Raw genomic sequence first — 25,728 nt, forward strand, 5'->3', positions numbered from 1 at the left:
TGATCCATAATGGAAAAAACCGCATGCGGAGCTCCCTTCTCCTCCAAAGAGACTTTGAGGAAGGGGATTGGCTTTTGGCTGCGGATTTTTATCTCTCTTTCTTTGCTGCAGCTGTTTGCATTTTGGTAGGTCTCGCTTTTGTTCTGTGTCAGGCATCAACATGGCCAAACCGAGGGGTTTTCTCACGGGTACAGACAGTCCAACCAGAGACGGTGTGGGCGGCTGGGGGTGGGCTGAAGTGCATTGTGGGGTCTGGAGGTCCTTTCTGGGGGAGAGACCCTCGAGGCGCCTGTGAATGTTCCCACACTGCAGGAGGAGAGTCTAGGGGCTGGGAGGGGACGGGAGGGCTGCTGGAACCTGCACACCTGCCCTCTGGGGCTGGGCGCATGAGGGCAGGTGGGGAAGAAGGGCTAAGTCTTCTCACTCCCTAGGACCTGGCTGGGCTCAGAGCAGCCAGGGGGGAATGCTGGGGGCTCTGGAGAAGGTGCTGCCGAGGGATCCAGCAAGTGGGCCGGCGTATATGTGTGGGACCGAACACGCTTGAGTGCGTGTGTGCACGTGGGAGCACGTGTGCATGAGAACGTGTGTGTTTGCATTTGCATATACGTGAGTGTGTGTGTGTGTAGGTGTGTAGCTGTGCGAGTGTCTCTATGTGGGTTTGTGAGTGAATCTGGGGATGTAGCCACTGGGGATCCTCTGTGGCCTCTCTCTGCCCAGCTGGACTGGCCACCTTGCCGGTCGGCGTCTGGGAGGTGTCCCTCTGCTCTCAGCCTGTCGCACTCTGGGCAGTCCTTTTACCCAGAGTCCAAACTGTCAGTCACCCCAGGGCTTTGTTTTTGTAGAAGAGGGGTCTTCCTTATTCCCAAATACACCCACAATGCACTGCAAGGTTCTGGGGAGAGGAGATCGGGGTGCCTGGAGGGGCCGGACAGTCACTGGTTGGACTGTTGCTTTCTGATGGGACTGTGAGGCAGGGGTTTGGACACAAGCCGACAGGGAAGGGGTAGGGGTGGGAGGGGAGGAGGAGAAAGAAAAAGGAGGTGGGGGAACAGGAAGGCGACTATGCTATGGTTGCCACTGTTACCGGGGCCCTGCGTTTCTGGGGCCACTGGAGGGGTATAGGAGGGGGATAAAAGACAACTCAAGCCAGTGGAGGTAGGGCATGCCCCGCCCCCCGGCCTCCTTGCTGGATGAGGCAGGACAGGGCCCCTAGGGCTTCTTGGGGAGCCCCTGCTTCCAGACCACGGGGACCAGGGATAGGACAGCCCCTCGTCTCTCCATGCCCCGCCTGCCCAGGCATTCCCTGGGAGGGGCGTCCCCCCGTGCGCCAGCAGCAGAGCCCCTCATCTGCCGCTCTCGCCTTGCTCTCGCCAGGATCTGCGAGTTCACTGCCTGCCTTTCCTGGGAGTCTCCGGCCTGGGTGCCTGCGGGTGCCAGAACCTTTTCCTTCACATCCAGCCTGATTCCCTCCAAGCTTTTGTCCTAGCCTTTGGGGTCCAGATAGCGCTCCCTGCGTTCCTGGCCAGGCCCACAGTCCTTGAGTCTGCCTTTGTTTCCCAAGGGAACACCTTCCCTAACTTGACCACCCTCCCTAGGAGCAGCGAGTCGGCCAGCGGCCTTAGCAAGGTCTCTGGGGGCTGTGAAGACGTCGGGGACAGGAGTTCAGCACCTTGGCCAGCGCTCAGGATGGTCAGGTTCTCCCAGGGGCCTGACTGCCGGCCGCCCTGTCCTGCCTCCCTACCTACCTCAGGGACAGGGCACGAGGCTTCCAAAGTCTTCTGTCTCCCCTGGGGACCACTGCCAGCTTCTGGAGCCACCGACAGAGATCAGAGGAGGGAGAACTAGCCCAGAGGAAGCCTCGTGCGGTTGGCCCTTTCCCGTAAGCCTCACGTTAGTCCCTTTGAGGACTGATCTACCCCCGGCATCTCAGGCCCCTGTACTGTTGGGTGGAAGGTGGTGCAGAGGTATTCAGCCCTGTCCCCACTGTTGAGTTGTCTTGAAGTGACAGAGAAGATAGGAAATGGGGACAGGGGCCTGCCCAGAGGGAGTGAGGAGGATGAGGTGCGGCCTGAGCTCTCGGAATATGCTGGAGAACTATCCTGCGGGTGGGGCCAGGGGCAAGGGCTGCTGGCTCTAATAGGGGTTTAGGGATCAGAGGAAAGGCAAGAACTAGAGGAGCCAAGGGGGTGCTGGGAGGGGGGCCCTGGAGAGCAGGGTGTGGCTGGTCCTGGGCAGGGAGGGGGGCAAGCAGGGGTGTGAGGGCAGGTGGGGTGGGGAGAGGAGGGTGCACTGGTTCTGAATATACTTGCCCTTCAGTTTGCTGATTGGCACTGGGACAGTCCACCAAGAGAGAAAGCGAGGAAAACAAAAAACAACACAAACACAAAAACAAACGAAAAGGGGGAGGGGAAGGGGAGGGGCACAAACAATATTTTATTCAATGGCTGTTTGAATGAAAATATTGTGTCTCATCATCATACCGAAAGGAAACTTCTTGCAAAAAAACGACATGAGAGAGAAAGAGAGAGCGAGAAAACTCAAAGGAGATGAGCCCCAGTCGGCCAGGCAGGTGGGGGTGCCCGGTGGGGCCGGAGCCCCAGCCTCCCTCCCAGTGACCTCGGGCGGTGGGCAGGCGGGGCCACAGGCTCCGGGGACTCTTGGGGGAGGCCCAGGGTGAGCAGGACATGCAGGATGAGCCACAGGCAGAAGAGTGGGAGAGGGAGGAAAGGAAGGGGGGAGTGTGAGAGGGACAGACTGGAGGAAGGGGGCGGAGCTGAGGCAGGAAGGGAGAGAGGATGGGAGAGGGGAGGAGAGGAGGGGTTCCGGGTAGGGGAGAGGGATGGAGGGGGTGAGCAGAAGGGAGGGCAAGAGAGGGAGGGAGACAGAGAAGGTGAGGGTGCAGGGAGAGGAAAGAGGAGGAGACGGGGAGGGAAGAAAGGAGGGAGAGAGGCAGGGGGAGGAGGAGGAGGAAGGAAGAGAGGGAGGAAGAAGAAAGGGAGAGAGAGTAAGGGAGGGAGCTGGGGCTGGCAGGGAGGGGCGGGAGCCAGAAGACAGGGCTGAGGTGAGGCGGAAGGTGAGGAGGATGAGTCTCGGGAATGGCAGAGGGGGCAGAGGGGGGAGAGAGAGAGACCCTGAGGGTGGTACCACAGGGGGAGAGAGAGCAACCGGGAGAAGGGGAGAGAGGAAGGAGAGGAGGGGTGTCTTCAGGGAATGCAGCCCCCAGGGTGTGCGGGAGGCAGGCTAAGGAGGGAAGACACGGAGCAGGAGAAACCAAAAACAACCTTAACGGAAACCATGAGAGAACGGTCTGGAACCAAATCTGAGAGAAGGCGAGCATGCAGATTTCCACAGACTTTCTGGGCTGGCGCCCCAGCCTGCGGGTGCCTGGGGCGTGGGCAGACTGGGCAGGAGGGGCCGCCTGGCCGCAAGCGGCTGGCTACGTTGCCTGGGGCCGGCCAGGGTGCAGGGCAGAGGCAGGGTGCAGGGCGCAGGCAGGGGCTGGCCACTTACACTTGACCTGCAGGATCTGGTCACTGAGGTTGGCTTGGAGGTAGAAGGTGCTGTAGGGAGGGAGCACGAGCCCCAGGCTGGGAGGAGGGGAGGGGAGGGAAGCAAGTCACCACTGGGGAGAGGTGGGCCGTACCGGTGCCCCCTCCCCATGGCCTTGGAGGCTCCGGCCTCCCCTCCCCTGGCCATCGGATGGGAGAGTCATGGCCTAGGATCCTGGACCCTCCACTCGCCAAATTCTCCTGGAGGCCTCAGAACTACCAGCCCCGAAGCAAATCCCCACCCTGCCCCTTACCCCCAGCAACCTCCCCCAACACACTGCCTGCCCAGCCAGCCTCCCCCATCTGGCCAGCAGCAAGGGCACGAGGGGAAGAACGCTGTCAGGGAGCTAGCCTGCTGTGGGAGCGGGGTCCACGGTCCCCAGAGACTCGGGCCACGTGAAAGCCGGCTGAAAGCAGGGTTGGCACTGCCTCGGTGAGGGCAGCACCGGCTGGTCCTGGGCGTGCAGGGGCCAGCTTGCACTGCCAGGGCCTGCCCCCAGGCTGCGAATGTGCGGAGGATGACTTCCTGGGACAGACACCCAGGGCTACAGTCCAGGTGGGCGGGACACGAGAGGGGGGCAGGCCCCAGGGAGACACCCGGTACACCGTCCTGTCTCTGTCCTGTGCCCCCAGGAGGCGGTTCCTGAAAGGCCAGTGGGAGGCCCTTGGGGACTGAGTGTCATGGGGTGAGAAGTGAGCAGACCTGGCTGCCGGGGGCCACACCGGGATTTGGCTCGGATTCCGGCGGTGGGGCTGCCCCGCCCCGCCCGCCCGGACTCGGCACCACTCACCACTCACCTGTAGTTGGTGCTCCTTATAGGCACCCAGGTGTAGTTCCTCAGCACCTCGTCTATGTACCTCTGGGAGGAGGGGCTGGGTCAGGTGCTTGGGCTAGCAGGTAGGGGTGGGGCGGCAGGGGGAGGGGGCCCGCCCGGGCTCTCTCCCCCTCCTCTGCCAGCCGCCGTCTCACCTCGTCCAGGGACTTGACCAATGTCCTGATCTGCTTGTGGCCCTTGTAGCCGTCGATCATGCTCCGACGGATCTGGAAGGGCCAGGGATGTGAGGCGGGCCCACCCTCCTCTGCTCTGGGTGCTCCCCCTCCCCATTCCCCTCTTCACCTCCTCCTTGTTCTCATCCTCCAGCTCTGCATCCAGGAAGTCCAGAGTCACAGGCTCCCGGAAGTTGGTGGTCTGCGAGAGGCGGGGCAGGAAGTCAGGAGCTCCCATCTGGAACTGTTTACTTCCCTCCAGGCCACCCACCTGGCTCACCTGGGGCTTGAGGTTGGGGTGCAGCAACACGTAGCCGTTCAGGTCAATGGCAAACACGTAGCCGTTGGCTCCAAGCTGGGGGTGTAGATTGGGGGCTCAGGGCCTGGAGGGCTGGGCAGGGGTTCCCCGGGCTCCGGAGCTCTTCCTTGTCCTGCCTTCCATGCCGCTGAGGGGTGCCGTCTGCCTGCCTGGGCCAGGCACCCACATGCCACTCGGCCCCAAGCCTGCTTCTCAAGTCAAGCCCAGCCCAGCAGGCTGGCGCCCCTCATGCACCAGGCCTGGCCGAAGCTGCCCAGCTCCCCGGGGCCAGATTCCTTTGGCCTCCTGGAGTTCTCACCCCGCCCCTGGTTCTCATGGAGCTGTCAGTCAGCCGGGCTGCTCCGCCTCGACTGGCCCCACAAGCCGTTGCTGCTTCCCGCTCCCCTCCCCACTACGGTCTCCTCTTGGTCCCCGTCTCAGTATAACTGGAATCCCGCAGGCCTGGGCATCCCTTCCAGGAGTAAGTGGGACCCTGGACTCACTTTTACCTCTCGGCCATTTTATCACGGCACATGGAGCCCAATGACTTGCGGCCTTCGTGTGGCCAGGTTTCATTCAGGATCTGGTGCGATACAGCTCATCCCCCATCCCCCAACCAAGACCCAAACTCCCTTTGCCACAGGCCCGGGGCCCGCCACACTGATGTTGCTCCTTCCCTAGCCTATGACTCTGTTTTTCACCTTCGAGACTTTGCCCAGAGAGTTCCCTCCACCTCTGAGGTACCCCTTCTCCTCCTCTGTCCCCAGGACACTCCTGCCTACGTGACAGCCCGGGGGGTCGGCAAACTACCGCCCATGGGCCACACCTCTTACTGTATGGCTGAGCTAAGAATAGTTTTTACATTTTTAAATGCTTGAAGAAGATGGGAAGAATTATATTTTATGATGTGAAAATTATCTGGAATTTCGGGATCCACAAACAAAGTCGTGCTCTAGCGTGACCATGCCCATTTGTTTGTGTTTAGTCTGTGGCTGTTTTCCCAGCACAACTGCAGAACCGAGTGTGAGTATCTAGGCCGGCAGAGCCCCCAACAGTCCTAGTCTGGCCCTTTACAGATAGTCTGATGACCCCGGCTCTAGGGCCAGGGTCGCCTCCTCGGGAAGCCTTCCCTGACTGCCTGAACTCAGAGGTCTCCACGGAGGTGCTGTATTCGCTGAGTCTCCTCCGCTGTGTCTGGCCGTGTCCTCGTGGGAGGCAGAGCGGGGTGGATGCACAGCTGGACACTCACCGTGTAGTTGGGAGTCAGCCTCTTGATGTCATTCAGAGCCACATCGATGCCCATCACGCCCAGGATCAGCTGGTTCTGGGAGCAGAGGCAGGAGGTCTGCAACGGGCCCAGGGCCATAGGGGGGGCCCCTGCCCCCTCCCTCCCATGCCTGAGGCCTCAAGCTGCTCAGCTGCTCTCGCGGGCGGCTGCCCCCGTCCAGCTCGGGCGGCTGCCCCTGTCCAGCTTGCAGGCCCCCCCCTCCTGCCTCCCTCCCAGACATGCTGTGGGCATGTCCAACCCTCCCAGGCGTGCCTCGCCCTTACCCAGTGGGCGCCTCACCTTCTTTTCCCCAGGGCCGTCCTGCGTCAGGTTGAATACGGGTAGGGTCCCTGTCACCACCAACCCCAGACCCTGAAGGGAGAGGAAGATGATGGGTTGGTCTCCTGTGGCCAGCCATGCCCCTGCCCCGAGTGTTCAGAGCAGGGGCTGAGGTGCAGGCCACTTCTCTTGCTCCTCTGTTTGGTTCGCCCTGGTTAGGGGATCCCCAAGGGACTTACTTGACCTTGTGGGCACATCCGTGGAAGAAGGTCGCCAGCCCCACCCTTTCCTCGCCCAGAGCACTTACCAGCGCATCCTCATACACGTTGGTCCATTGCACCTGCTTGGCCTCCTTGCCTGCCAGCACCATGGGCCTGCCCAGGACGTCCAGATATTCCTGGGGAGGGGGCGGTGGGCAGGGGTCATGAGTCTACCCCTCCCACTGTGTCCTCCCTGTTCGGCCTCCCCGTGTGTCAGCTCACCACCAGGGGGCGCTCACGCACCAGAGCAGACGGTTACTGGTGCTGCCTCTGCAGAAGCAGGGGGCTCAGGGGAGGACGGGGCCCCCCACAGTCTCACCTGTGTGTTGATGCGGATGGCGCCGATGGAAGGGATCTCAAAATAGTAACCTGTGAGGGAAGGGGAGGCAGAGGTGGCCCCGGGCGGCGCTCGGGACCCGAGGCACAGGGGTCCCGGCTCCCTGGGGTGCGTCTGCAGCCCTGACTGTCTCTCGGGCTCCCTTTCTCTGGAGTCGCTCGCTCTGAACCGTGTCCCTTCAGCGCTCCCTGCTGTGGCTCTGTCAGTGGGGCTGATGCTATGCGCGCGGCTGTGAGTGCAGGTAGGGGTGTAGGGAGGCAGAGCTGGGGCGAGGACAGGAACCTGAGGCCTACAGCCCCTAACTCTAGGATGGCGGTGACATGCAGAGTCCACCCAGGGGACAGGCCTAAATGCACGGAGAGACAGGTTGACCGGCAAACGGACACGGGAGCAGACGAGCTGGGAGACGGATGGACAATGGGCACTCAGATGGGCAGACAAAGGCTCAGATGGGCCAGACAGCCAGGCAGGCAGTCACACGCACGGAAAGACGGACGACCGGCCTGCCCGGCGGCAGGACGCGGATGAGGTACCTTTGTTGGCGCAGGCCATCCACTGCAGGGGTGTGACGTCATAGTTGTGCTGCCCCACGGAGAAGGTGAACACGCGCACCTGTTCGGGGCTCGAGGTTACTGCCGCGGCTGCCGGAGCACAGCCCCCCACCCCCTGCGCGGCGCCCGGGTCAGGGCAGCGCCCGCCTGGGCCGAGCCTCACCGTCCGATTGGGCCAGTTGTACTTCTCGAAGACGTCCTGCACGCGGTCCTCGCCGCCGTCCGTGAACATCATGATCATCTTATTGCAGTTGGCACGGGTGATGTTGGACTGGGCAAGAGCAGGTGTGGGGTCAGGTGGCTCTTGGCCACTCCTGGTTCAGGGGTAGATCTATCCCCTCGGGCGCGCCTGGCCCTCTGGTGCTCCCCCCAACAGCAGATGGTGTTATCTGCCCCAGCTGCCTGGTGGGTGCTAACAAGGCCAGTCGTCTTGACTTCCGCAGTGTCAGCAAGCCCGGGCCCCTGCCCGCCCCCGGCCATCTGCGCATCCGCCCGCGGGGCTCACGTTCTGCAGCTGGTCGAAGGCGTACTCGAAGCCGGCCTTGTAGCCCGTGGTGCCCTTGGCCACCATGCCCTGCACGGCCTCCTTGAACACCTTCTTGTTCCGCACGTTGGCCTGCACCAGGTGCGTGAAACAGGACACGGGCTGCGCCTTCTCATTGAACTGCGGGGACACCGAGGGCCGTAAGGGACCTCGCGCCGGCCGGGGCAGGTGGCCGCGACGCGCGCCTGGCCCGCCTGGCCCCTTGGCACTCACCGAGGCGACGTTCACATAGTCGTCATCGGAGAGTGTGTCCAGCATCTCACAGACGGACGTCTTCATCAGCTTCAGGGTCAGGCCGCTCACGCTGCCACTCCTGGGGAGGTCATGGAGGTGCCGGGTAGGCCTCAGGTGTTCTCCTGTCATTCCCCCAGGATGGCCCCCGGCGGCAGAGTCCAGTCCCTTGTCTCGCCCCACCCCGCCTCCCAGCATTGCTCACTCACACATCCACGATGATGACCATGTCCTTGGGTGATGAGGCCCCCTGGATATACCTGCCCAGGAGAAGCCTGGATTAGGGCCAGCCTCTGGGACCTGTGGGTCCTTCTTTCCTTCCTTCACCCACGTATTGATGCAACATGTTTCTATTGAGCATCCCCTGCGTGGGCCGGACAGGGTGCTGGGCACTGAAGATACTGTGTTTAATAAAACAGTCTTTGCCTATGACATAAGTCACCTGGTCCCCCTGGCAAATGAGCAGCCCTAAGGAGGGGTGAGCAGGTGACCCAGAGAGGGGCCTAGAGACATGGTCCCTGGCCTCAGTGCCCTGTCCCTCCCATAGCCTGGGATGAGCTCCCGAGGGCAGAGTCTTAGCTGTGCAGGGGACGGAACAAGTGGCAGGGAGGCGGGAGGTCATGGGCAGGAGAGGCAGAGCAGAGGGTAGGGGTGTCCGGGGCTCAGATGGGCAGGGCAGGGGCCGGCCAACCCCGCAGAGGATACGTCCGCCCTTGGGAGCCTCCACTCGCCCATCCCTCAGTCCCGGGGGGGTGGAGTGCCAGGCAGTGGACGGGGGCAGAGGCAGCTGGGAGGCCTGCCTGGGTGATGGGATCCATTTTCCAGTGGCAACGATGTGTGAAATGAAAATTGGATAGAGCTGGCTGCGCCCTGCTTGGAGGTCTGGATATCGGGAGGGAGGGGAGCAGGCGGGAGAGGTGGGGGAGCCGAGAGGGTGTCCCTGCCCGGCCCCTCCTTGCTTGCTCACCAGGGTCTCCTTCGGACGTCGTACAGGTCAATTTTCTTGGGGGCTCGCCATGGAGTGGCTGTGGGGGGAAAGGAGGCGATGGGGGGCTGGCAGCGAGGTGTCTGGCGCGAGCCGGCAGGCCTTGCGGGAGTGGCCAGGCCACTCTGCAGTCTATGGGGTGACCGTCCCACCCCACGCGGCCCGGGGTGCGCGGGCTGGGAGACGGAGGAACGCACCAGGACACGGGCTAGCACCCACCTGGGTAGTAGCGAGTGACTCCCGTGGCGCTGCCGAAGACCTGCCACAGCAGCGTGGGGTCCCGTCTGCGGTTCTCGGTGAACACGTTCTCCAGGGCCTCCGTCCAGTTGAGCTCGTTGAGGATGACGGTGGCTGTGGGGGAAGAGGGGGGCTGGGGTGGGAAGCGTCTAGGCTGTCCCCTGCTGAACCTCGCCACGATGACACTCACGCATGTGCCCCCCATTTAGACATCCTCACCTGTTCTCTGCCTATCCAGGTTTCCCCTCATTCCCCAGGGCTCAGCTGGGGCTGCGCCAGCTCCACCAGGTAGACTTCCTGGTCCTCCTCCCCTCCCAAGCCATCGAAGAAATAGCTCAGCCTGCTCTTTTGCCAGGCGCCACATGATCAGGCGGGGCAGCTGTGACCTGTGCCCCCCGGAGAGGGGCCACCCAGGTGTCAGGGAGTTGTAAGTTGGGATGCCGATCCAGCACTCTGTCTGGAGCTGGCGGCTGGTCCCCTGGGAGCTCACCCACTCAGCATGCACTCCGGGCTGCAGCCACAAGAAAGCAATTAAGGGCTCGATGATGGGGCTGGAATTATTCCGCTATTAAGGTACCTGATAAGCTGGAAGCCACTCAGCTTCATGATTAATCAACTGGGGCCAGGAGCAGGCAGGGCGGGGATGAGGACTCTTAGAGGGGCAGGGGCTGTGCCATGATCCTGCTCCAACACAAGCATTTGAACTTGCAAGCGTGCGCGTGCACACACACACACACACACACACACACACACAGAGCCTGCACTCCCCAGCAGGTATACCTGTATCTAACCTCCATGTTTCTGGCCAGGTGTGTGACCGCCTTACCCCTACTTGCCCAGCAGCCCAATTGCTGCCATGGGCACAGGGACTCACATGCTCATACCTACAGCCCACTCTGGGTCCTGCTCTCACAGCCCCCCAACAGCCAGACCCGCTGCTGAGCAAGGCCCCTCTCGGACGGATGCACTCCGGCCTGCAGAGTCCTCCGCTCGGGCAGAGACTCGGATGGGCCCAGCAGTATACCTGCCTCCACCTGGGGACAGCCCTAAATCTGCTGACGTACGTGCGGTTCATGTTCTCGCATATGCAGTGTACCTGTCTCCGCACGTGGGATGCTCAGGAAAAACGAGCAGGAGTTGGACACCTGCTCCAGCCAGGGCTCTGTGCTCACCCCTCCCCGAGGGGTGACTTCTTCCGCTCCCTTTCTTCCCAGCTGGAGCCCTGGCATCCTCACCCCTCCCTCCACCTCACTGTCCCTGTGAAAGAGCCGCCCCGAGCGAGAGCCGGAGGATGCCTTGCAAAGGCCCTGCTCCTCGCCCCAGAGGACAGCTTCTGAACACTGACGCCTTCAGAACTGAAGAGCCGTGATTCACCGACACGCAGGCTCCAGGCTTTGCCCGCGGCCGGGGCGCCGACACTTGCCTGCGCACTCGTCCCTCTGCTCCGGGACCTCTGCTGTGTCTCGTGGGCTGCCTAGCCCTCCCTCCCCCGCGCCTCTCGCTCCCCCCTCTCGCTCCCCCCTCTCGGTCCCTGCAGCTTCCCGTAACTGACCGTAATGTGAAAACAAAACACATTTCTAGCATTGGCTGTGCCTATTGAGCCCTGTTACGGTCCTGTTCTTAATTTAGAAACTTAGCGAGTTGAACGAGCTCTATTTCTCTCTTTAAGGCAAAAATAAAGTCAGGCTCTCAGATGGTACACACAGTGCTGTCTGCCCGGGGAGAGTCTGCCTGGCGAGTCCCACCCGTCACTGGGCCTCAGTTTCCCCATCTGCACAATGAGAGGTTTAGACCAGATCGTCCTAGAAACCCGTCTAGCTGCTGGCAGTTGGCGGTGTTTCTGACTTCAGGTCAAGAGCCAAGGGAAGACCCCGGCCTGGCGGGGCGGCCTCTGCCAGTCGTGACCCCACCGCGTGCACACACACACTCCCAGGTCGGCTGTGCAAGCGCTCCGGGCCCCGCCTGGAAAGAGCCTGCTCCTCGGCCCGACGTGCGCACGCCCGCTTCCGCGAGAACACGCTCTCCGATCGCGCGAAGTTGGAAAACGGGGACCACGCCCCCTCAGGCAAGTGATTACAGATTTAATTAAAAGTGACACAGTAAATAAAAAACATATAAAATGTAATTTGTGTGGGTAGCGAGGGGTGACTGGGGAGGGCGGTGTGGCTCCTGTTTTAATTAGCGTGCCTGCTTGTGATAGTGCCCCTCGACTGGCTCGGGCAGGTGGCCTGTGGAGGGGGCGGGGCAGCATCCACCCGCGCCCCCGCCCGAGGCTGCCCAGAAGGCCGGGCTGACCCTAAGCCTCCCTGAGGATCCTGGAGGATTCCCTGCCTTCTGAAGACTGCCCAGAAGCTCTGGGACCTTTGCCCCAAGATCCGCCATCTAGTGGGCCCTCTGGATTCCGGGGGCTGCCCTGTAGGCACCCCCAGGACCATGTAGAATCAGCAGACCCCAGAGCCTTGACCTGCTGGTAGAGCTCCCCATCTGGTGTTGGACTCTCGGTCCCCTCCGCCGCACCTCCCAAGACGGTCAGTAAGGCCCTCCGCACGTCTGACCGAAACCCTCCTAGCCGTAGTGACCCGGTTTCCCCGCTGTGCGCAACGGCCCTGTCCCCAGAGCTTGGACTCTCAGCCACCCTCTACCCACTCCTCCTCCATGCCAAGAACAGGAGGGAGATGTAACAGGTGCTGTCTGTATGAGGGGTTGCTCCCTGACCCCCAGCCCTTACGTCCATCTGATGTGGCTGGTGGCTCTGCCGCCATTCCCATGTGGCACCAGGGAAGGGGGGAACTGCTTGGGGTGGGCGGGGACTTGGCCTGGCATGTGGGGGCACAGTTGTGTGCATGCATTCATGTGGGCACGCGTGTACAAACAGGAGGGGGCCATGTACAAGGTGAGTGGCTCGGGGACCGTCCGGCCACTGTGAGGCTGTGCCCGAGGGGCTTGATGTCTGCATGTGGGTGAGTCTGAGAGGTGAGCACCTGTGACTTGGCAGTGCCCCGGCGGTGGGCCTTGGCCCAAGCATGCTACACACTCACAGCCTTTGTAGATATCCGTGGGGATCTGCACTGCTGTGTACGAATAGTTGACCTTGTTCTTGAAGTTTGAGTCCTCGACGAAGTCCAGCCTTAGGGTGCTGGCCTTGGAACCCCTCTCCATATCCTCGCTCTCAGGGTCATCCTGCAGAAAGGGACCCCCCCCACACACAGCAGTGTCAGGGCCGGCAATGGTGGAGTGGGGTCACACGGGCCTGCAGGCAGGCGAGGGCCAGTCCAGGCAGTAGGGGCATCTCAGAATCAGACTCTTGCAGTCAGAGACCCACAGAGAGCGAGATGAGGAGACACAGGGACAGATGGACACTGGGTGTGTTCCCCTTACCCAGGAGGTTTGTGACTTCCATCTGCCCCTGCCCACCTCGTCCGCCATTCTTGCGCTTGCTAAACCCAGATTCCAAAACCCAAATCAAACCGACTCCTTCCCGACATCCTTGGAAACCAGTCATCAGTGAAGGAGGCAAGTCTTGGAGCCGGTGAGGAGCGGGCTGCAGACCTCTGCCAGAGGATGTGCCTTGTGCAATCACAGCAGGCCTGTCTGCCCTTCCCAGGAGATCTGGGACTCGCCACCCCCACCGGACCCTGCTCAGTCCTTGTACGGAGTTCCTTCGGCAGCAGGGAGAGGTCACTGGCCCCTTCTGGGGCAGGGGCACCACCCCCGCAGCAGGGTGGCTCTAGGGCTGAGCTGGGGAGCCCTGGGGAGAGCCGGGCTGGAGCAGGGGCCAGCACTGAGACCGGTAACCTCTGGGAGGCGGGTCTGCAGCTCCTGCTAGCAGCGGGACTGTAAAAGCCCCCGTGACTTTCTAAAACGGGCTGCAGCTGTCTGACAGGTGCCAATTACTGCGTCTCTGGCCAGGCAGGCTGGGCATGCGCTGTGAGCCCCCGCCCACCACCACGGGCTGGCGGGTCTGCGGTGACGGTGTGGATGCCGGAGCCGCGGGGGGTGGACGGGCAAGGGTGCAGGTGTGCAAGGGGGAGGGAGAGCTGGTGGTGGAGTGAAGGGGAGACAAGGAAAAGGCAGGCGGGACAGGGGGCAGAGCGGGGGCTTGTGTGCCGGGAGGGAGGAGCTAAGCAGCTGAACCCCCCTCCCCTTGCACTGCCTGGCAAGACCTGCTCCCACCCTTGACAAGGCACAACTCCTCTCTCCGGATGGCACTGTGCCAGTCGACCCCACCGCTCGCCCCTCGGCTCCCACTTCCAGGCGTTGGCCCAGGCCGCCTCTCGTCGGGGTGATCTGCCCCTCCACCCGGCTTTCCCCACCCCGGGAGAGCTCCCGGATGGCGGGGACGGTGGCTGGCCTGTGTGGGTGCCGGCATGGCTCCGAAGGGCCTGCAGCAAACTCCTTTTCATCTCTTCAGGAGTGAAATTCCTACAGCGCAGCCCAAGCCATGTGCGGCCGGCCCTCTCTTTGTGTCTCCCAGCATGCGGCCCCTCCACCCACCTCGGCACACCCTGGGAGGACCCTCTGAAGGTCCTGGTGCTGGGTAAAGCCGGGCGGGCAGCTGCCCCGCGGAGGCCAGAGCGGGGAGCCGCCGCCTCTGAGGCGTGAGCCACGCACGTCCTTCGTCCTTCGGGGAGGAGGGGAGGCTCGCGAGAAGAAAGCCCCCGAAATGTCAGCGGCAGATGAAGGGCGCCGGAGAATTTAATCTCCCAACTTTCCCAACTAATGTGACATTTGGATTCCGTTCTGATAAGCTATCAGCTGGCGAACTTTTTCCTTCCTTCTCTTTCCCCCACCCCCACCTTCTGGCTGGTAATTTAAAAGTAAATGGTCTAGAAAGATCTCTAACTGTACCTCTGGCAAAGATTAAAAAAACAATACAACACAACAAGGAGAGGAGCCAGCAAATGTGTGTGTGCAGAATTTATGCCAGGGCCGGGCCGGGCGTCTGGGCTGCCTGACCCCGGCCGGGCCCCGCCTGGGGTGATCTTCCTCCTTGGGCTGCCCCGAGCGCCCCAGCAGATGGCCAAGGGGGTGGGGGCAGGGCATCTGATTTAGCGCTAGGGCGGGGGGTCCTAGATGCATTGGGGCGGCTGGTTCAGTGTCCTGGCAGGGGGCTAGGCCCCCTCGCAGGCCAAAGAGCCCCTCAGCGGCAGCCCCATGCCCAGGGCTTTGTATGGTGGGCCATCGCAGTCTCCTGGTTTATATTTAATGCACTGATTGCTAAAATTACAGCCCGCTGCTGAGGGGGGTAAGGAATTAGATTCAGGGTCTAATTAAAGGTTCGCTCTTCATTTGAATTTCAGATTCCAGCTTTAATTTTAGCAACTTCTCCGGGAGCCACAGTGCTCAGCCAAGGGGGAAGCACACCTGCTTTAGCCCACCCACCCTTCCTTCCCGGGGCCCCTGCCTGCCCACCCTCTCATGGCTGCCCCAGGCCGGCCTGGCACTGTGGACCCGCTGCAGGGATCCCTGCCTTCCTGCTGACCTCCTGGTGTCACCGGACACAGCCAGCTCCCTGCAGGAACCCCCCCAGGCTGATAGAGAGGAAAAGACTGGGTTTGGGGTCTCCTGCACCAGCCGGCACAGGCGGGGACCCAGAGGCCGAGCCGCTGTGACAGCTCCGTGCTCAGAGGAGACAGCTAGGCTCAACTACTTTTGCCTCAAAGGCAGGCAGATGGATTTGGGCCTTGACAGGTCCACTCCGTGTGCCCTGCCCCTTGACGCCCTCGTCCCCTCTGTAGGCCCTCAGCCACCCAAATGGTCTCTGTCATCTGAAGGACAGGCACAGAGGACCTGGGCTGCCCCTGCAGCTGGGGCGAGACTCACGGAGCATGGAGCCGAGCACTGAGCCTGGGGCAAGGCTGTGGGGTGCTCAGCACACTGAGCTGCTGTTCCCCTCACCACAGGGAAGGGAACCTGCACTGACCTGAAACACCCGACGGCACTGCATCCCGCATCCTGGCCTTCCCCGCCACCTCCAGGAAGCCCTCCCTGACTGCTCCCTCTCCTCCCTGCTCTCGTACAACTCAGCACCCCTCTCCACACTGGCACCTGAACTACTCTATGGGAGGGGGTCCAAGCGCCTTACTACCCTGCCCACCCACGGCTGGGGTCCAGGCCTGACCCACACTATGCAGTGAAGCCGTGCCCCTTAGTCACAGAGACACAGCCCTGGAGGCGTCTGGGCCTCCAGGGTGTGTGGGGGGCATGTAGGGTGGGGGTTTGTGCCATCGCAACCCTGCAGGTTTGAGCTCATAATCCGAAAGCAGCATTGAGCCCGACACTCATTTTCCAGCTGAGGCCACTAGCTCGGAGAGGGCCGGTGGCTCTGGCAGCTGCCCCTCCCCCCAGCGCAGGTGGGGGCACTTACCAGCTCAGCATCAGCCTTGGCATCATAGTACACGATGTCTTCCTCCTGGGTGGGGAGAGAGGCCTCAACACTCACAGCCCAAGGTCTCTGGAGGCGCAACCAGGACCCCCGGCCGCAAGGCCTGGAACGGCCTCCTCAGATTCCTCCAGCCAGAGCTGCCACCAGGGAGGCAGGACGAGTCAGGCCAGGGCGCCCCTCCCCTAGGGGACTAGGGACCGTCCTCGGGGGCTCCTGCTGACTCCAGGGTCTCTGCAGTGGGTCTGAACCAGCCCGTCTGCAGAGACCGTGGCCAAAGCAGAACCAGGGGGAGTGAAGAAGATGGAAAAACAGAGCCGAGCGTGGGCAAGAGTGAAATAATGACTCGACGCTGCATCTTCCAATTTCTTCTATTAAAAAGCCTGCTCATTACGGGCATGCACTTATTAATTATCTGTGATTTGTTGTGAAATGCAAGGGGGTTTGCACAACAGGATCGGGAGAAAACAAAGCCCGGCCCCCGAGCCTGCCTCCCAGCCCTCGGCTGCCGAGCCCGCCCCGCCCGCCCGGGCCTGACCAGCCCGCCTGCCGCCTAGGTTCTCGGCCATCTGCGCGTCATAATCACTGGCCACCCGGGGGACCCGTAACACAAACGGGCTAATTTCATGTTTAATGATCTTTAATCAGCGCTGAGCATGGCTGACAGAGGCCGCCAGAAGGTGAATCTGGTGCCATCAAAGTGCCATCCGCTCAGGAGGGGCCGCCCCACCCCTGCCCTGGTGGGCCCCAGGCAGGACGTGGAGTGGGGCCACTGTTGGAGTCGCCCTCCCCTGGTGCTCCTCAGCCTCGTTTTGTACAGCAGAACCTGGAGCATGGCTCTGACGGACCCTCGCTCACTGGCCTGTTTCTTAGTGGTCTGCAAATGGGGGTGACGACCGAGTGTGAGCACGGGTCTGACCGTAAAACAGTAAGCACAGGGCCGGCAGGTACTCTGCGGTGGGCGGAAGTCGTCCTGGCCACCCCTGGCGCAGGCCCGGCTGGGCCCCATTTGCTGTGTGACCTCCCAGCGACTCCCTCTCTGAGCCAGGGAGGGGCTCGGCCGTGGTGACTGCTCAGGGGCTGGGCCTGAGGCCACGGCTCGAGGTGGTCAAACTGGGGCTTCTTGTGGGGAACAGCGGTGGGTTGTTTCCCACCAGCGGTCTGGGGGCGGGGAGCCAGGCCACTGGCTGGACCTGCAGGAACGCTGCAAGTGTTCTGGAACACTGACCACACGCCTGGCACCGTGTTGGCCTAGACCACAACGTCCTGACAAACGTGAGGCCGAGGGCCACTTGATAGTTTCAGTCATCTGAGGCATAGGCTGTGTCTAGCGCTTTGCACACATCGCATCCCAGGGCCTCCCTGACAGCTCTGTGACCCCACCGTACAGATGGGGACACTGTGGCAGGGATGAGAGAGGCTTTGCACCCTGGTTCCACCCGCCTTTCGGACCCAACGCAGCCCCTCCCGCCCGCAAGACTGGAGCGCAGTGGGCAGGGCGGGGCGGGGCGGGGCCGGGGTCCGGCCCCAGGGCGCCCGGCCTTTCCCCCGCGCCAGGCTCCCACGGCAGCGCGTAATGAAAGCTGACATTACATCAAACACAATAAAGAGTTTCGGTTGATGAAGATCATTCCTGAACACACAAACCCATTAAACCGAGGGGAAAAAAATATCAATTCAACACACTCGCTGGCGAAAAGAAAATGTGATTTGTTATCTGAAAGGGGGTTATAAACACGGCTCCGGCGCGAGAACGCGCGGCTCGGCGGGAGGACTGCAGATTAGCGCGGGGCTTCGCCTCCAACCTTTCAGGCAAGGCTTCCGCAAGGACAGGAAAGGGCAGGGCTGGCGGCCGGGCGCTCGCGAGCCCCCAGGGGCCCTGGGCTCCCTCACGGGCCGGGCCGTGGCGGGTCCAGCGAGCGTCTCCGTCCCAGAGACGCCCCGCTGTTCAGGCGGCCGCCCCTCCAGCTGCTCCGGTGGGTCCCCTTCGCTCTTTGTCCTGTTTCACGGTTTTGGGGGAGGATGGGATGTTGGTGGCATCAGGGTCACAGGGGGAACGTGGCATACAGGAGGGTTCTAGCTCCCTGCAGACCCCCGGGTGAGGCTCAGGGGTCCGTAGGCGGTCCTTGTTCCCAGGGGCCGGGTGCGGGAGTCCTCCCCACGTCTCCTGCCTTGGAGGGCCAGCTGCCCTTCCTTGGTTGAGAGCAGCATTAGCATGGGGTGGTGGAGGACAAGGTCAAATGTGTGAACATCCACGGTAAACACAGCTGTGACGGCTGCGCTTGATGTGGAGCTGGGGCGGCTGGGGTCGGGGCGGGAGGGTCCCCGGGAAAGGCTCGTGCGTCTGCTTTGGCCTGCACAGGGCCCAGTGTCCTCCGCTGGCACCGGCCTCTGGGCTAGATAAGGAGGCGACATCACTTAGCGATGACCCACAAGGGCCTTGGCAAAGGGTCGCGGCCTCCATCCTGACCAGAACACCTGAGCCCTGGGGTCCTGAGCAGTGAGCGCAGACCCCAGACGTCCCACGAAGACTCCCAGCGATCACCCCACCTCACCGATGGGGCAAGGGTGTCTGTGAAATCCTGCAGCCTCAGCACCAGGACTTCTCGTTATAAAATCAGGATGGTGCTGCCTCTTCCGAAGGTACTATGAGGATGGGGAGCTGAATGTCCCCAGGGAAAAGGGCTAACCCAACCCAAGGGGGGACCCCCCTTATGTTTACAACTCCACAGCCCTGGGAGGAGCCCGAATGTGGAAGAAACCCCCTGGGTGGGGTGAAACGGGTGTCATTAAGGTCTGGGGTCCAGACCCCAACACCTCCCTTTGTTTCCTGATATTCTAGGGGTGGGGAAATCAGCCCCTCTAACTCACACACATGCCCATGAGGGTTTCTGTAGACGGATGACACATGAGGGGTGGGGCTGGGGAGGCCGCGTGGCCATCGCACGGACGGCACACACATTCTCCTTAGCTGGACTTGAGCCCGAGAGGGGGCACGAGGGGTGTTGGCAGGTGGGGAACAGGGCGAGGACGTGAGCATAGGGCGAGCATGGGGAATGGCAGTTCGGTGCCATGGAAGGCGCCTGCATGGCCCAGCCAGACCTGACGGCCGGCTGCCCACCAGGCCTCCGAGCAGGGCCCAGGCCGGCAGCCCAGCTTCACCAGCGAGGACGCTTGGCCTTCTCGCCCTGGCTCGCTGCCAGCTCAGTCCAGCCAAGAGGACTGTTTGCTGAGAGAGCCGTCTGTCGCCGGCTTGGCAGGGAGGCAGGCAGCACGCCCGATGGCTGGGGCAGACCTCGGGCCAGGGAGCCCACCAGTCCTGTCCAGCCGGCCCCTCGGGCCTGGCCGAGCCTTTGCAGCCCTCCCGTTAGGTCCCCAGGCAGAGCGACTTCTCCCATCAGAGTCCCCAGGGTAGGACTGTGGCTCTCCCATCAGAGTCCCCAGGGTAGGACTGCTTTCTCCATTAGATGCCCAGGGCAGGGCTTTGTCCTGCCAGTCCTGGTGTTGGCATTGAGGGCCTGGGGAATCAATCACCTCTCCTGCCTCTGCCACCCATGCCCTGGCTCAGTTCCTTCCTGGTGGTGGTTTAGATGGCACATGACGCTGGCGCAGTCAGGTGCTGGCGCCAGGTGCCATGTCCGGCAGGTGGGCCATCTTTATCTACCCTAAGTGTTATGGGCACCAGAGCACCTGCCGCCTGTCTGCAGGAGCCCTGGGCAGTGCTGCCTGCTAACAAGGGCCACGGTTTCCCTGGCGGCCAAGGCTGCGGCTACCGGTTCCCTGCCCCTACTACGGCCAGGTGTGTGAGGTCATGACCTGGGACTAGGAGGGAGAGCAGCGGGGCTTCAATCCAGACATCTCGCCCTTGCCATCCATCCCAGCTCTGACCCTGCAGACTCCAGGACCCCCGAAGCGCCCGAGCTGGTGTTGAGGGGTGCGCGTGTGTGCGGATTGTGGGTACACCGCTGTCCGTTTTTTGGAGGTCTGCATGCAGACCTATTGTGTACTGTTGACACAGGGAGGACCACACCTTATCAATCATGCAGTGAGTTCCAGCCTGGCCCCCCGGTGCCATCCTCCCCATCTCAGAGGTAAGAAGACTGAGGCCCAGCTACTCCTGGTCACTCTGTCCACAGGCCACTTGGCTGAGCACATGGACAGTTGATGCACAGCACTGAGTCAGGCCCACTTGCTTCTGGCCTAGAAGAGCTGCCAGTGGGGCAGACAGACCAGCCCACAGGGACGCTGGCCTGGGGCAGCTGGCCCTGGGGACCGTCTGTGACAGAGGCACCAAAGGTGGGTGCCATGGGTAGTGGGGGCCAATCCTAGGGCTGGGACCAGAAAGAGGAGCCCTAGGAAGTTAAGTGGAGAGGGAGAGGCGTTGGCCTCCGAGGAGAAAGGAAGGGCGTTCCCAGGGGAAGGCCCGGCCTGTGCAAAGGGCGTGAGTTTGACATTGGGTTGTGGCTCAGGCCAGGGGCCCCTCCTGATTGCTGGGGAGGAACCTGGCTCCTTATCTGTCACTTTCTGAAGGTCGTTGGGAAGGACTTGGTTTCAAGGGTGAGTGGAGTGCCTGCAAGGGACAAAAACGCCATCCCTTCCCCAGCTTTAAGTTATCCCCGAACCCCCCGGCGTGGATAGTCCCCACTTGCGGATGGTCCTCGGCAGGCCAGGCAGGGCTGGAGGCGTGTCGCCCAATGGGCCCACCCTTCGCACTGGTGCCTTTCGGCCTGGGGGAGAGCAGGGGTGACTACTGTTCCACCATGCCCCAGGGACCAGTGGGAGAGACGGACAGACAGCAGACTGAAAAACTGGGGGACATGGTGAGTATTGGGCAGATAAGGCTGAGCCCGGCTGGCCCTGCGGTTACACCCACGGCTGGAAGAAACTCAGGTCAAGCACGAGGGAGGGGGCCAGCCGGAGCCTGCTCCTGCCTCATCTCGGGACAGGAGCACCTGGGTCCATGGGCCGGTGCGGCCAGAGAGGCACCCGCACCAGCCCTGACTTGGTACCCACATGGCCCGAGGTGCGGGCGGACCCCTCCACCTACCACGTCTGCACTGACAGGCAGCACCAACACCAGCCGGTCCTTTGCCAAATGGGGCCCAGAGAGGGATGAGCCCTTGCTGGGTCACGCAGGGGTTGTGGCCCAGTGTGTGGGGAGCAGGTCCTCAAGTAGCACCTGTTTTAGCAGCCCCCGGGTGCCCCTGAGACCTTGGCCCTCCTTCCTCGCAGGCCCTGGGAACCATCTGCTGTCCCCATGAGAGAGGTGCTCGCTCTGGCCTGGGGTAAGCTGCTCTTGCCTTAGAGAGAAGCTGAAAACTAGGGGCCGGGGACCTGGCAGGGTGACCCTTGGAGTCGGGGAGAGGATAGCAGTTTGGGGCTGAGGCAGCCTCTCTGCCTTCCTGTTGGGGGCCTGGACTGGGCGGCAGAGAAAGCCAGGCTGAGGGCGGGTCTTTTCATTCTTTCTCCCGATTCCATCACTCACTCTCCTGCGCCCGCTCTGCACACCTGTCCTGGTGGGGAGGGGAGGAAGCAGGTATGGCAGGAACAAAGGAACGGCCTTAGTCCCCTGGGTTACTGCTCAAAGGAGGAGGGGCTGATGGGCTATCGCTGGGAAGGGACAGACAAGCTGGGCCTCCAGGAGGAACGGAGGGCATTCGGGTGCCGAGATGAGGAGCGGGCCTGACTGAGGTGTTCAGTGCGGCTGGAGCACAGGAGGAGGGGCGGGGGAGGCGAGCTTGGCGAGGAGGCAGGGACGGCCAGACCTGGGGTCTGGGGTCTCGGGTGCAGGCTCAGGGCTGTTTGCAGTGGGGGCGTGGTCTGAGTGGCCAGTGACCCCAAGTAGCTGCCGCCATGTGTATTTCTGATCAAGGGGCTGAGGAGTCAGGGGGCTCAGTGAGGGGGGTGGTGGTGCTGGAATGGGGAGGGGGAAAAGGGCAGTTCTGAGCCCCTGGAAGGTGGGGGGCGGTCCAGGGAGTCACCAGCTCGTTTATGCGCTCACTGTAAAAAATTCATCCATTACCCCGAACCCACGTGAACTCCTTGAGGGGAGCACCCAGCACCCACCAGGCAGCCAGGGAAGAATGCCATTGCGTGGGCAAGGTGGGGTGGGGATCAGAGTGTCCGGGGGGATGGGGCCTGGATCATAGGCACGAACACCCTGGCACCTGACAGCCTGACCGTGAATCTCTGCTACCAACATGTAACCTCGGGCAGGTCTAACCACTCTGTGCAGGAGAATGATCCCACCTGCCTCCCAGATGGGCCAGGTCCAGTGCTGGAGTGAGTCAAGGGCCTGCCCTACTCCCACCCTCCTTAGGGGACCCAGAGGGGCAGCTCTTGGTGCCTCCCTCGGTGTTTAGCACAGAGACCACCAGGAGGCATGGCCTGAACTTGTGAGGGCCACCTAGGTGTGAGGCTGGGGGTCAGTGAGGCTCTCCTTCCCTCCCCCACATTCTGGGCCCTTCCGCCCTCAAGAAGAGTACTAACTGCCAGCTTCTCACGCCCCCACGTCCTCGGGGCCTGGGCTCTGACTGAGCACTGCCTTGGAAAGAGAGCCTGGTCCCCACTCCCAGCCTGAGGGCCTCCTGAAAGACAGGCTGCTGCTCAGGGAAGTCCTGGGAGGGGGTTAGGGACCCTTGTCCCAGAGTCTCTTCCGGGTCAGTGTATTAAAGTCAGAATTAAGGGGCTTCTTTGCCCTGGGGGCTTGCTGAGGAGTCTGGCACCTCCTGAACCACCCACGTAGGGAGCATCGCTTCAGAGCAAGCCTCACAGGGGGGCTCCACAGCGCCTCTGGAATGGAACGGCAAGTTCGTATCTGTACTCTGTGTCCCAGCACCGAGGAGAGCCTCAAACGTCTGTCGAATGCTGGGCAAAGCTCCCGGCTCCACCCCACAGAGCCCTTGTGCCCCTCCAGTGCGTCTGGGGGAGCCTCCCTCCCGCCTCCCCCGCATTCACAGCCACCCTTGCTGGGGGCGGGCAGGTCCTCGGGGCTGGGGAGGGTGCTGCTCGTACCTTGATGTTGTCCTGCCAGCGGTGAGCTTTCTGGAAGTTCTCTGCAGCATCGGCCAGTCTCTGAGGAGCAGAGCACAGGGAGGTCAGAGGCTGAGGGGGGCTCGTGCTCAGCCCAAAGCCTTCTCCATCCCCAGCATCCCCAGGGACCAGGCTGGCTCAGGGACTTCCTCCCGCCACCCTGCCAGACTCCTGGACATGCTCCAGCTTGCCGTGGGGCCCTTCCCCCACCCACGGTTGGGTTCACACAGTAAAGGTGATGCCTGCACAAAAGGACCCAAGTAGCTTCTCCATGGGACTCCCTGTACTTCAGCCCAGCCACACTCCTGCCCACAGGATGGCCGGGGATCCCCAGGACACAGCAGGCTCCAGGACCTGGAGTCAAGCCCATTGCCACTCTCTACCCCCTACAAAACGGCGTCACCCCAGCGCCAAGAAGGCCCTTCCCAGCCAAGGGTAAACTGCCACGGGGGCAGAGTGCCTCGCTCAGGGCCCACAGCCCCCCTCTGCCCGCCCCGGCCCACCCCTGCCGTCCCCACCCCGGCTTCCTAAGGCCCTTCCCCACAAGGCTCTCCAAGCCTTTTGTCCACATGAGCCTGGCCTTTCCTTTGGGGCTGGCTCCTGCAGCCTCCTCCATCCGCCCATCTGCACACCTGGCACCATGCCATGCTGACGTGGGGGGACATGGCAGCACCGGCCCGGCCCTCTCCCAGTCCGGAGCGGGAAACAGACACGGAACTGGGCAGAACAACCAGGACGGGAATAGCCGAGGTGCTTCTAGAAAGCTCAGCACTGTGGGAGCTTGGGACGTCAGGGAAGGCTTCCTGGAGGAGGTGCTGAGCTGCCCAGAGATTGTTAGTGTGCACCTCAAGGACCCAGTCCCTCCAGGAAGTCTTGGGGCTCCTGAAGAGGGCCCTCTGGGGCCTCTCACAGAATTGAATGCAGTGAAGTCCTGCTAATCATAACGATCACTGTCACTACAAACCAGTCACCTACTGCAAGCCAAACCCTCCCTCTGGCCAGCGACACACCGTGTGTACCTGCCACCATTCCCAGTGTGCCTGACATGTCCCCTTAGATAAGGACACCAAGGTCACAGAGTGAGTCGGGGCTGCACTGGGGCCCTGGGCCTGGCTCTCTCACTGCGTTTGCCTTGCCCAGCCCATGACCAAGATCTGGAGGCGCATTCCACAGGGCCCACCAGCCTGGTGAGCAACACTGTGGCTCTTTCGGGAAAAGGGGCTCCGGTCCCCGACTCCGGCCTCACTCCATTCCACGCGTGGAGCAGTAGCGTCCTGCCTCCTGGCCTCCAGCCCTGCCTCAGAAGGCCCTGGCCTCTGGGTGCGCAGGACACACGCCCTTATCCATCGGCCCAGGCCTGCTGGGCCCCGGGCGCCGCAGAGCTGAGGGTCTAACAAAGCCTGGCCCCTCCCACTGTGGGAAGCGGGAGTCAGGACTTGGGAGACCAGCTTTTCCTCCCTCCCAGCGTGGAACGGTGTGGGGGGCACGGCGTGTCATGCCTGGCGGTTAGAGGACCTGTCCACGGCCACCCCCACTCCTGCCGTGCCTGGCTTCCCCTCCTCCGCAGGCCGAGAGACCTGGAAGCCGGGAGGCCTATGAGGCTGGGGGTCCTGGGGCAGGGCAGGGAAGTTCCTCTTGAAGTCGAACCCCTCGCTTCACAATACTGTGCCCCTCCTGGCCTCCCCTTCCCCCTCCTGCTACCCCGCCCACCTTTTTATGTCAGTCCAGCCTCTGCCAACCTGTCTCTGCCCGCCTTATCCAGCCTCGGGGGCCACAGGCCTCTCTACTCCCAGACACCTCCCATGTCTTGCCTCCAATCCTGGCCCTCCCCGGGGTGACCCTCAGGCCCACCCGAGCCCACGCTTGGAACATGGCCATCCACCTTGGAACCGCTGCCCCCTACATCCGGCCCTTGGTCTCAAACCACCTGCCGTTGTCCCCAGCGCGGGCTCTGTCCTCCCTCAGGCTCCTGCGTCCTCTCTTGCCTTTTATCATCTATTCTCCTCATGGCACCTAGAGCCTTCGAAATATGGATCTGAGCGTGTAGCCTCTCCCTGACCCCAAGCCCTCAGCAGCTCCCTATGGCTCTGCGTATGAAAGGGAAAGCTTTCTGGAGGCCCCGGGGGTTCGCCTGTGCCCAGCTCCCACCCCTCCCTTTACATCTGGGGGCCTCCTCCCCACCTAAACCACAAACCCCCAGGGGCAGTGCGGCTCCTGAGTCACAAGCCTGTGGGGCTCTTCCACAGAGAATGCTACTGTGTGACACACGTGGTTAACACTTGTCACTACTGCTAACTGAGCGTCTATTAACGCACGCTCAGCACCTGGCCTGGATGAGCGGGCGAAGCCTTGGGAGCCGCCCCTGGGGCTGCCCCTCAAACGGGGAGCCTTGGCCAATCACTGCGCGCCCCGCTTCCTTATCCTCTCAGGGCTCGGCTCTGACCCTGGGACTCACAGAACCCAGGAACACGGGGGCTGCCACCCCTCCAGCTCCCTGGCCTAGCAGCCACGGGGAGGGAGCCCCAGGGAGCCAGGGCCCCAACCCCCAGCCTCCTTGAACTCACGGAGTCTGCGGGGTGCAAGGCCCGGGTCAGCCCGCTGACTCGTGAATAACGGAGTTGCAATAGCCACAGTGAAAGGATTACTTTTAATCCTCAGTAACGATCAAGCCATTATTATTTTTTCGGTGTTACAGATCAATCAGTCCATCCCCGGGCGCTGGACGTGCGTGAACTGCTAAACACAGGCCTGGTGGTGCGGGAGGGCGGGGCGGCCGAGTGGCAGTGCAG

The 25,728-nt window shown here is 62.3% G+C and overlaps 1 protein-coding gene across 1 annotated transcript in view; it reads right to left on the reverse strand.

Moving 5' to 3' along the window:
- Positions 1-25,728, reverse strand: part of CACNA2D2 (calcium voltage-gated channel auxiliary subunit alpha2delta 2) — a 128,887-nt gene that overhangs the window by 7,235 nt on the left and 95,924 nt on the right. Inside the window, exons 4-22 of the mRNA XM_016149799.2 lie at positions 22,922-22,981; positions 15,893-15,937; positions 12,564-12,705; positions 9,508-9,639; positions 9,271-9,328; positions 8,513-8,563; positions 8,286-8,385; positions 8,034-8,192; positions 7,692-7,799; positions 7,511-7,589; positions 6,960-7,009; positions 6,688-6,777; positions 6,402-6,473; positions 6,084-6,158; positions 4,817-4,891; positions 4,667-4,738; positions 4,519-4,590; positions 4,347-4,408; positions 3,511-3,587 (exon numbers count right to left, since the gene is read on the reverse strand). Of these exons, the coding sequence (XP_016005285.2) occupies positions 3,511-3,587; positions 4,347-4,408; positions 4,519-4,590; positions 4,667-4,738; positions 4,817-4,891; positions 6,084-6,158; positions 6,402-6,473; positions 6,688-6,777; positions 6,960-7,009; positions 7,511-7,589; positions 7,692-7,799; positions 8,034-8,192; positions 8,286-8,385; positions 8,513-8,563; positions 9,271-9,328; positions 9,508-9,639; positions 12,564-12,705; positions 15,893-15,937; positions 22,922-22,981 (1,579 nt within the window). The remainder of the gene's footprint in view (positions 1-3,510; positions 3,588-4,346; positions 4,409-4,518; positions 4,591-4,666; positions 4,739-4,816; positions 4,892-6,083; positions 6,159-6,401; positions 6,474-6,687; positions 6,778-6,959; positions 7,010-7,510; positions 7,590-7,691; positions 7,800-8,033; positions 8,193-8,285; positions 8,386-8,512; positions 8,564-9,270; positions 9,329-9,507; positions 9,640-12,563; positions 12,706-15,892; positions 15,938-22,921; positions 22,982-25,728) is intronic.

This window comes from Rousettus aegyptiacus, unplaced genomic scaffold, assembly GCF_014176215.1.
Source record: "Rousettus aegyptiacus isolate mRouAeg1 unplaced genomic scaffold, mRouAeg1.p scaffold_m13_p_4, whole genome shotgun sequence".
Classification (NCBI taxonomy): Eukaryota; Metazoa; Chordata; class Mammalia; order Chiroptera; family Pteropodidae; genus Rousettus; species Rousettus aegyptiacus.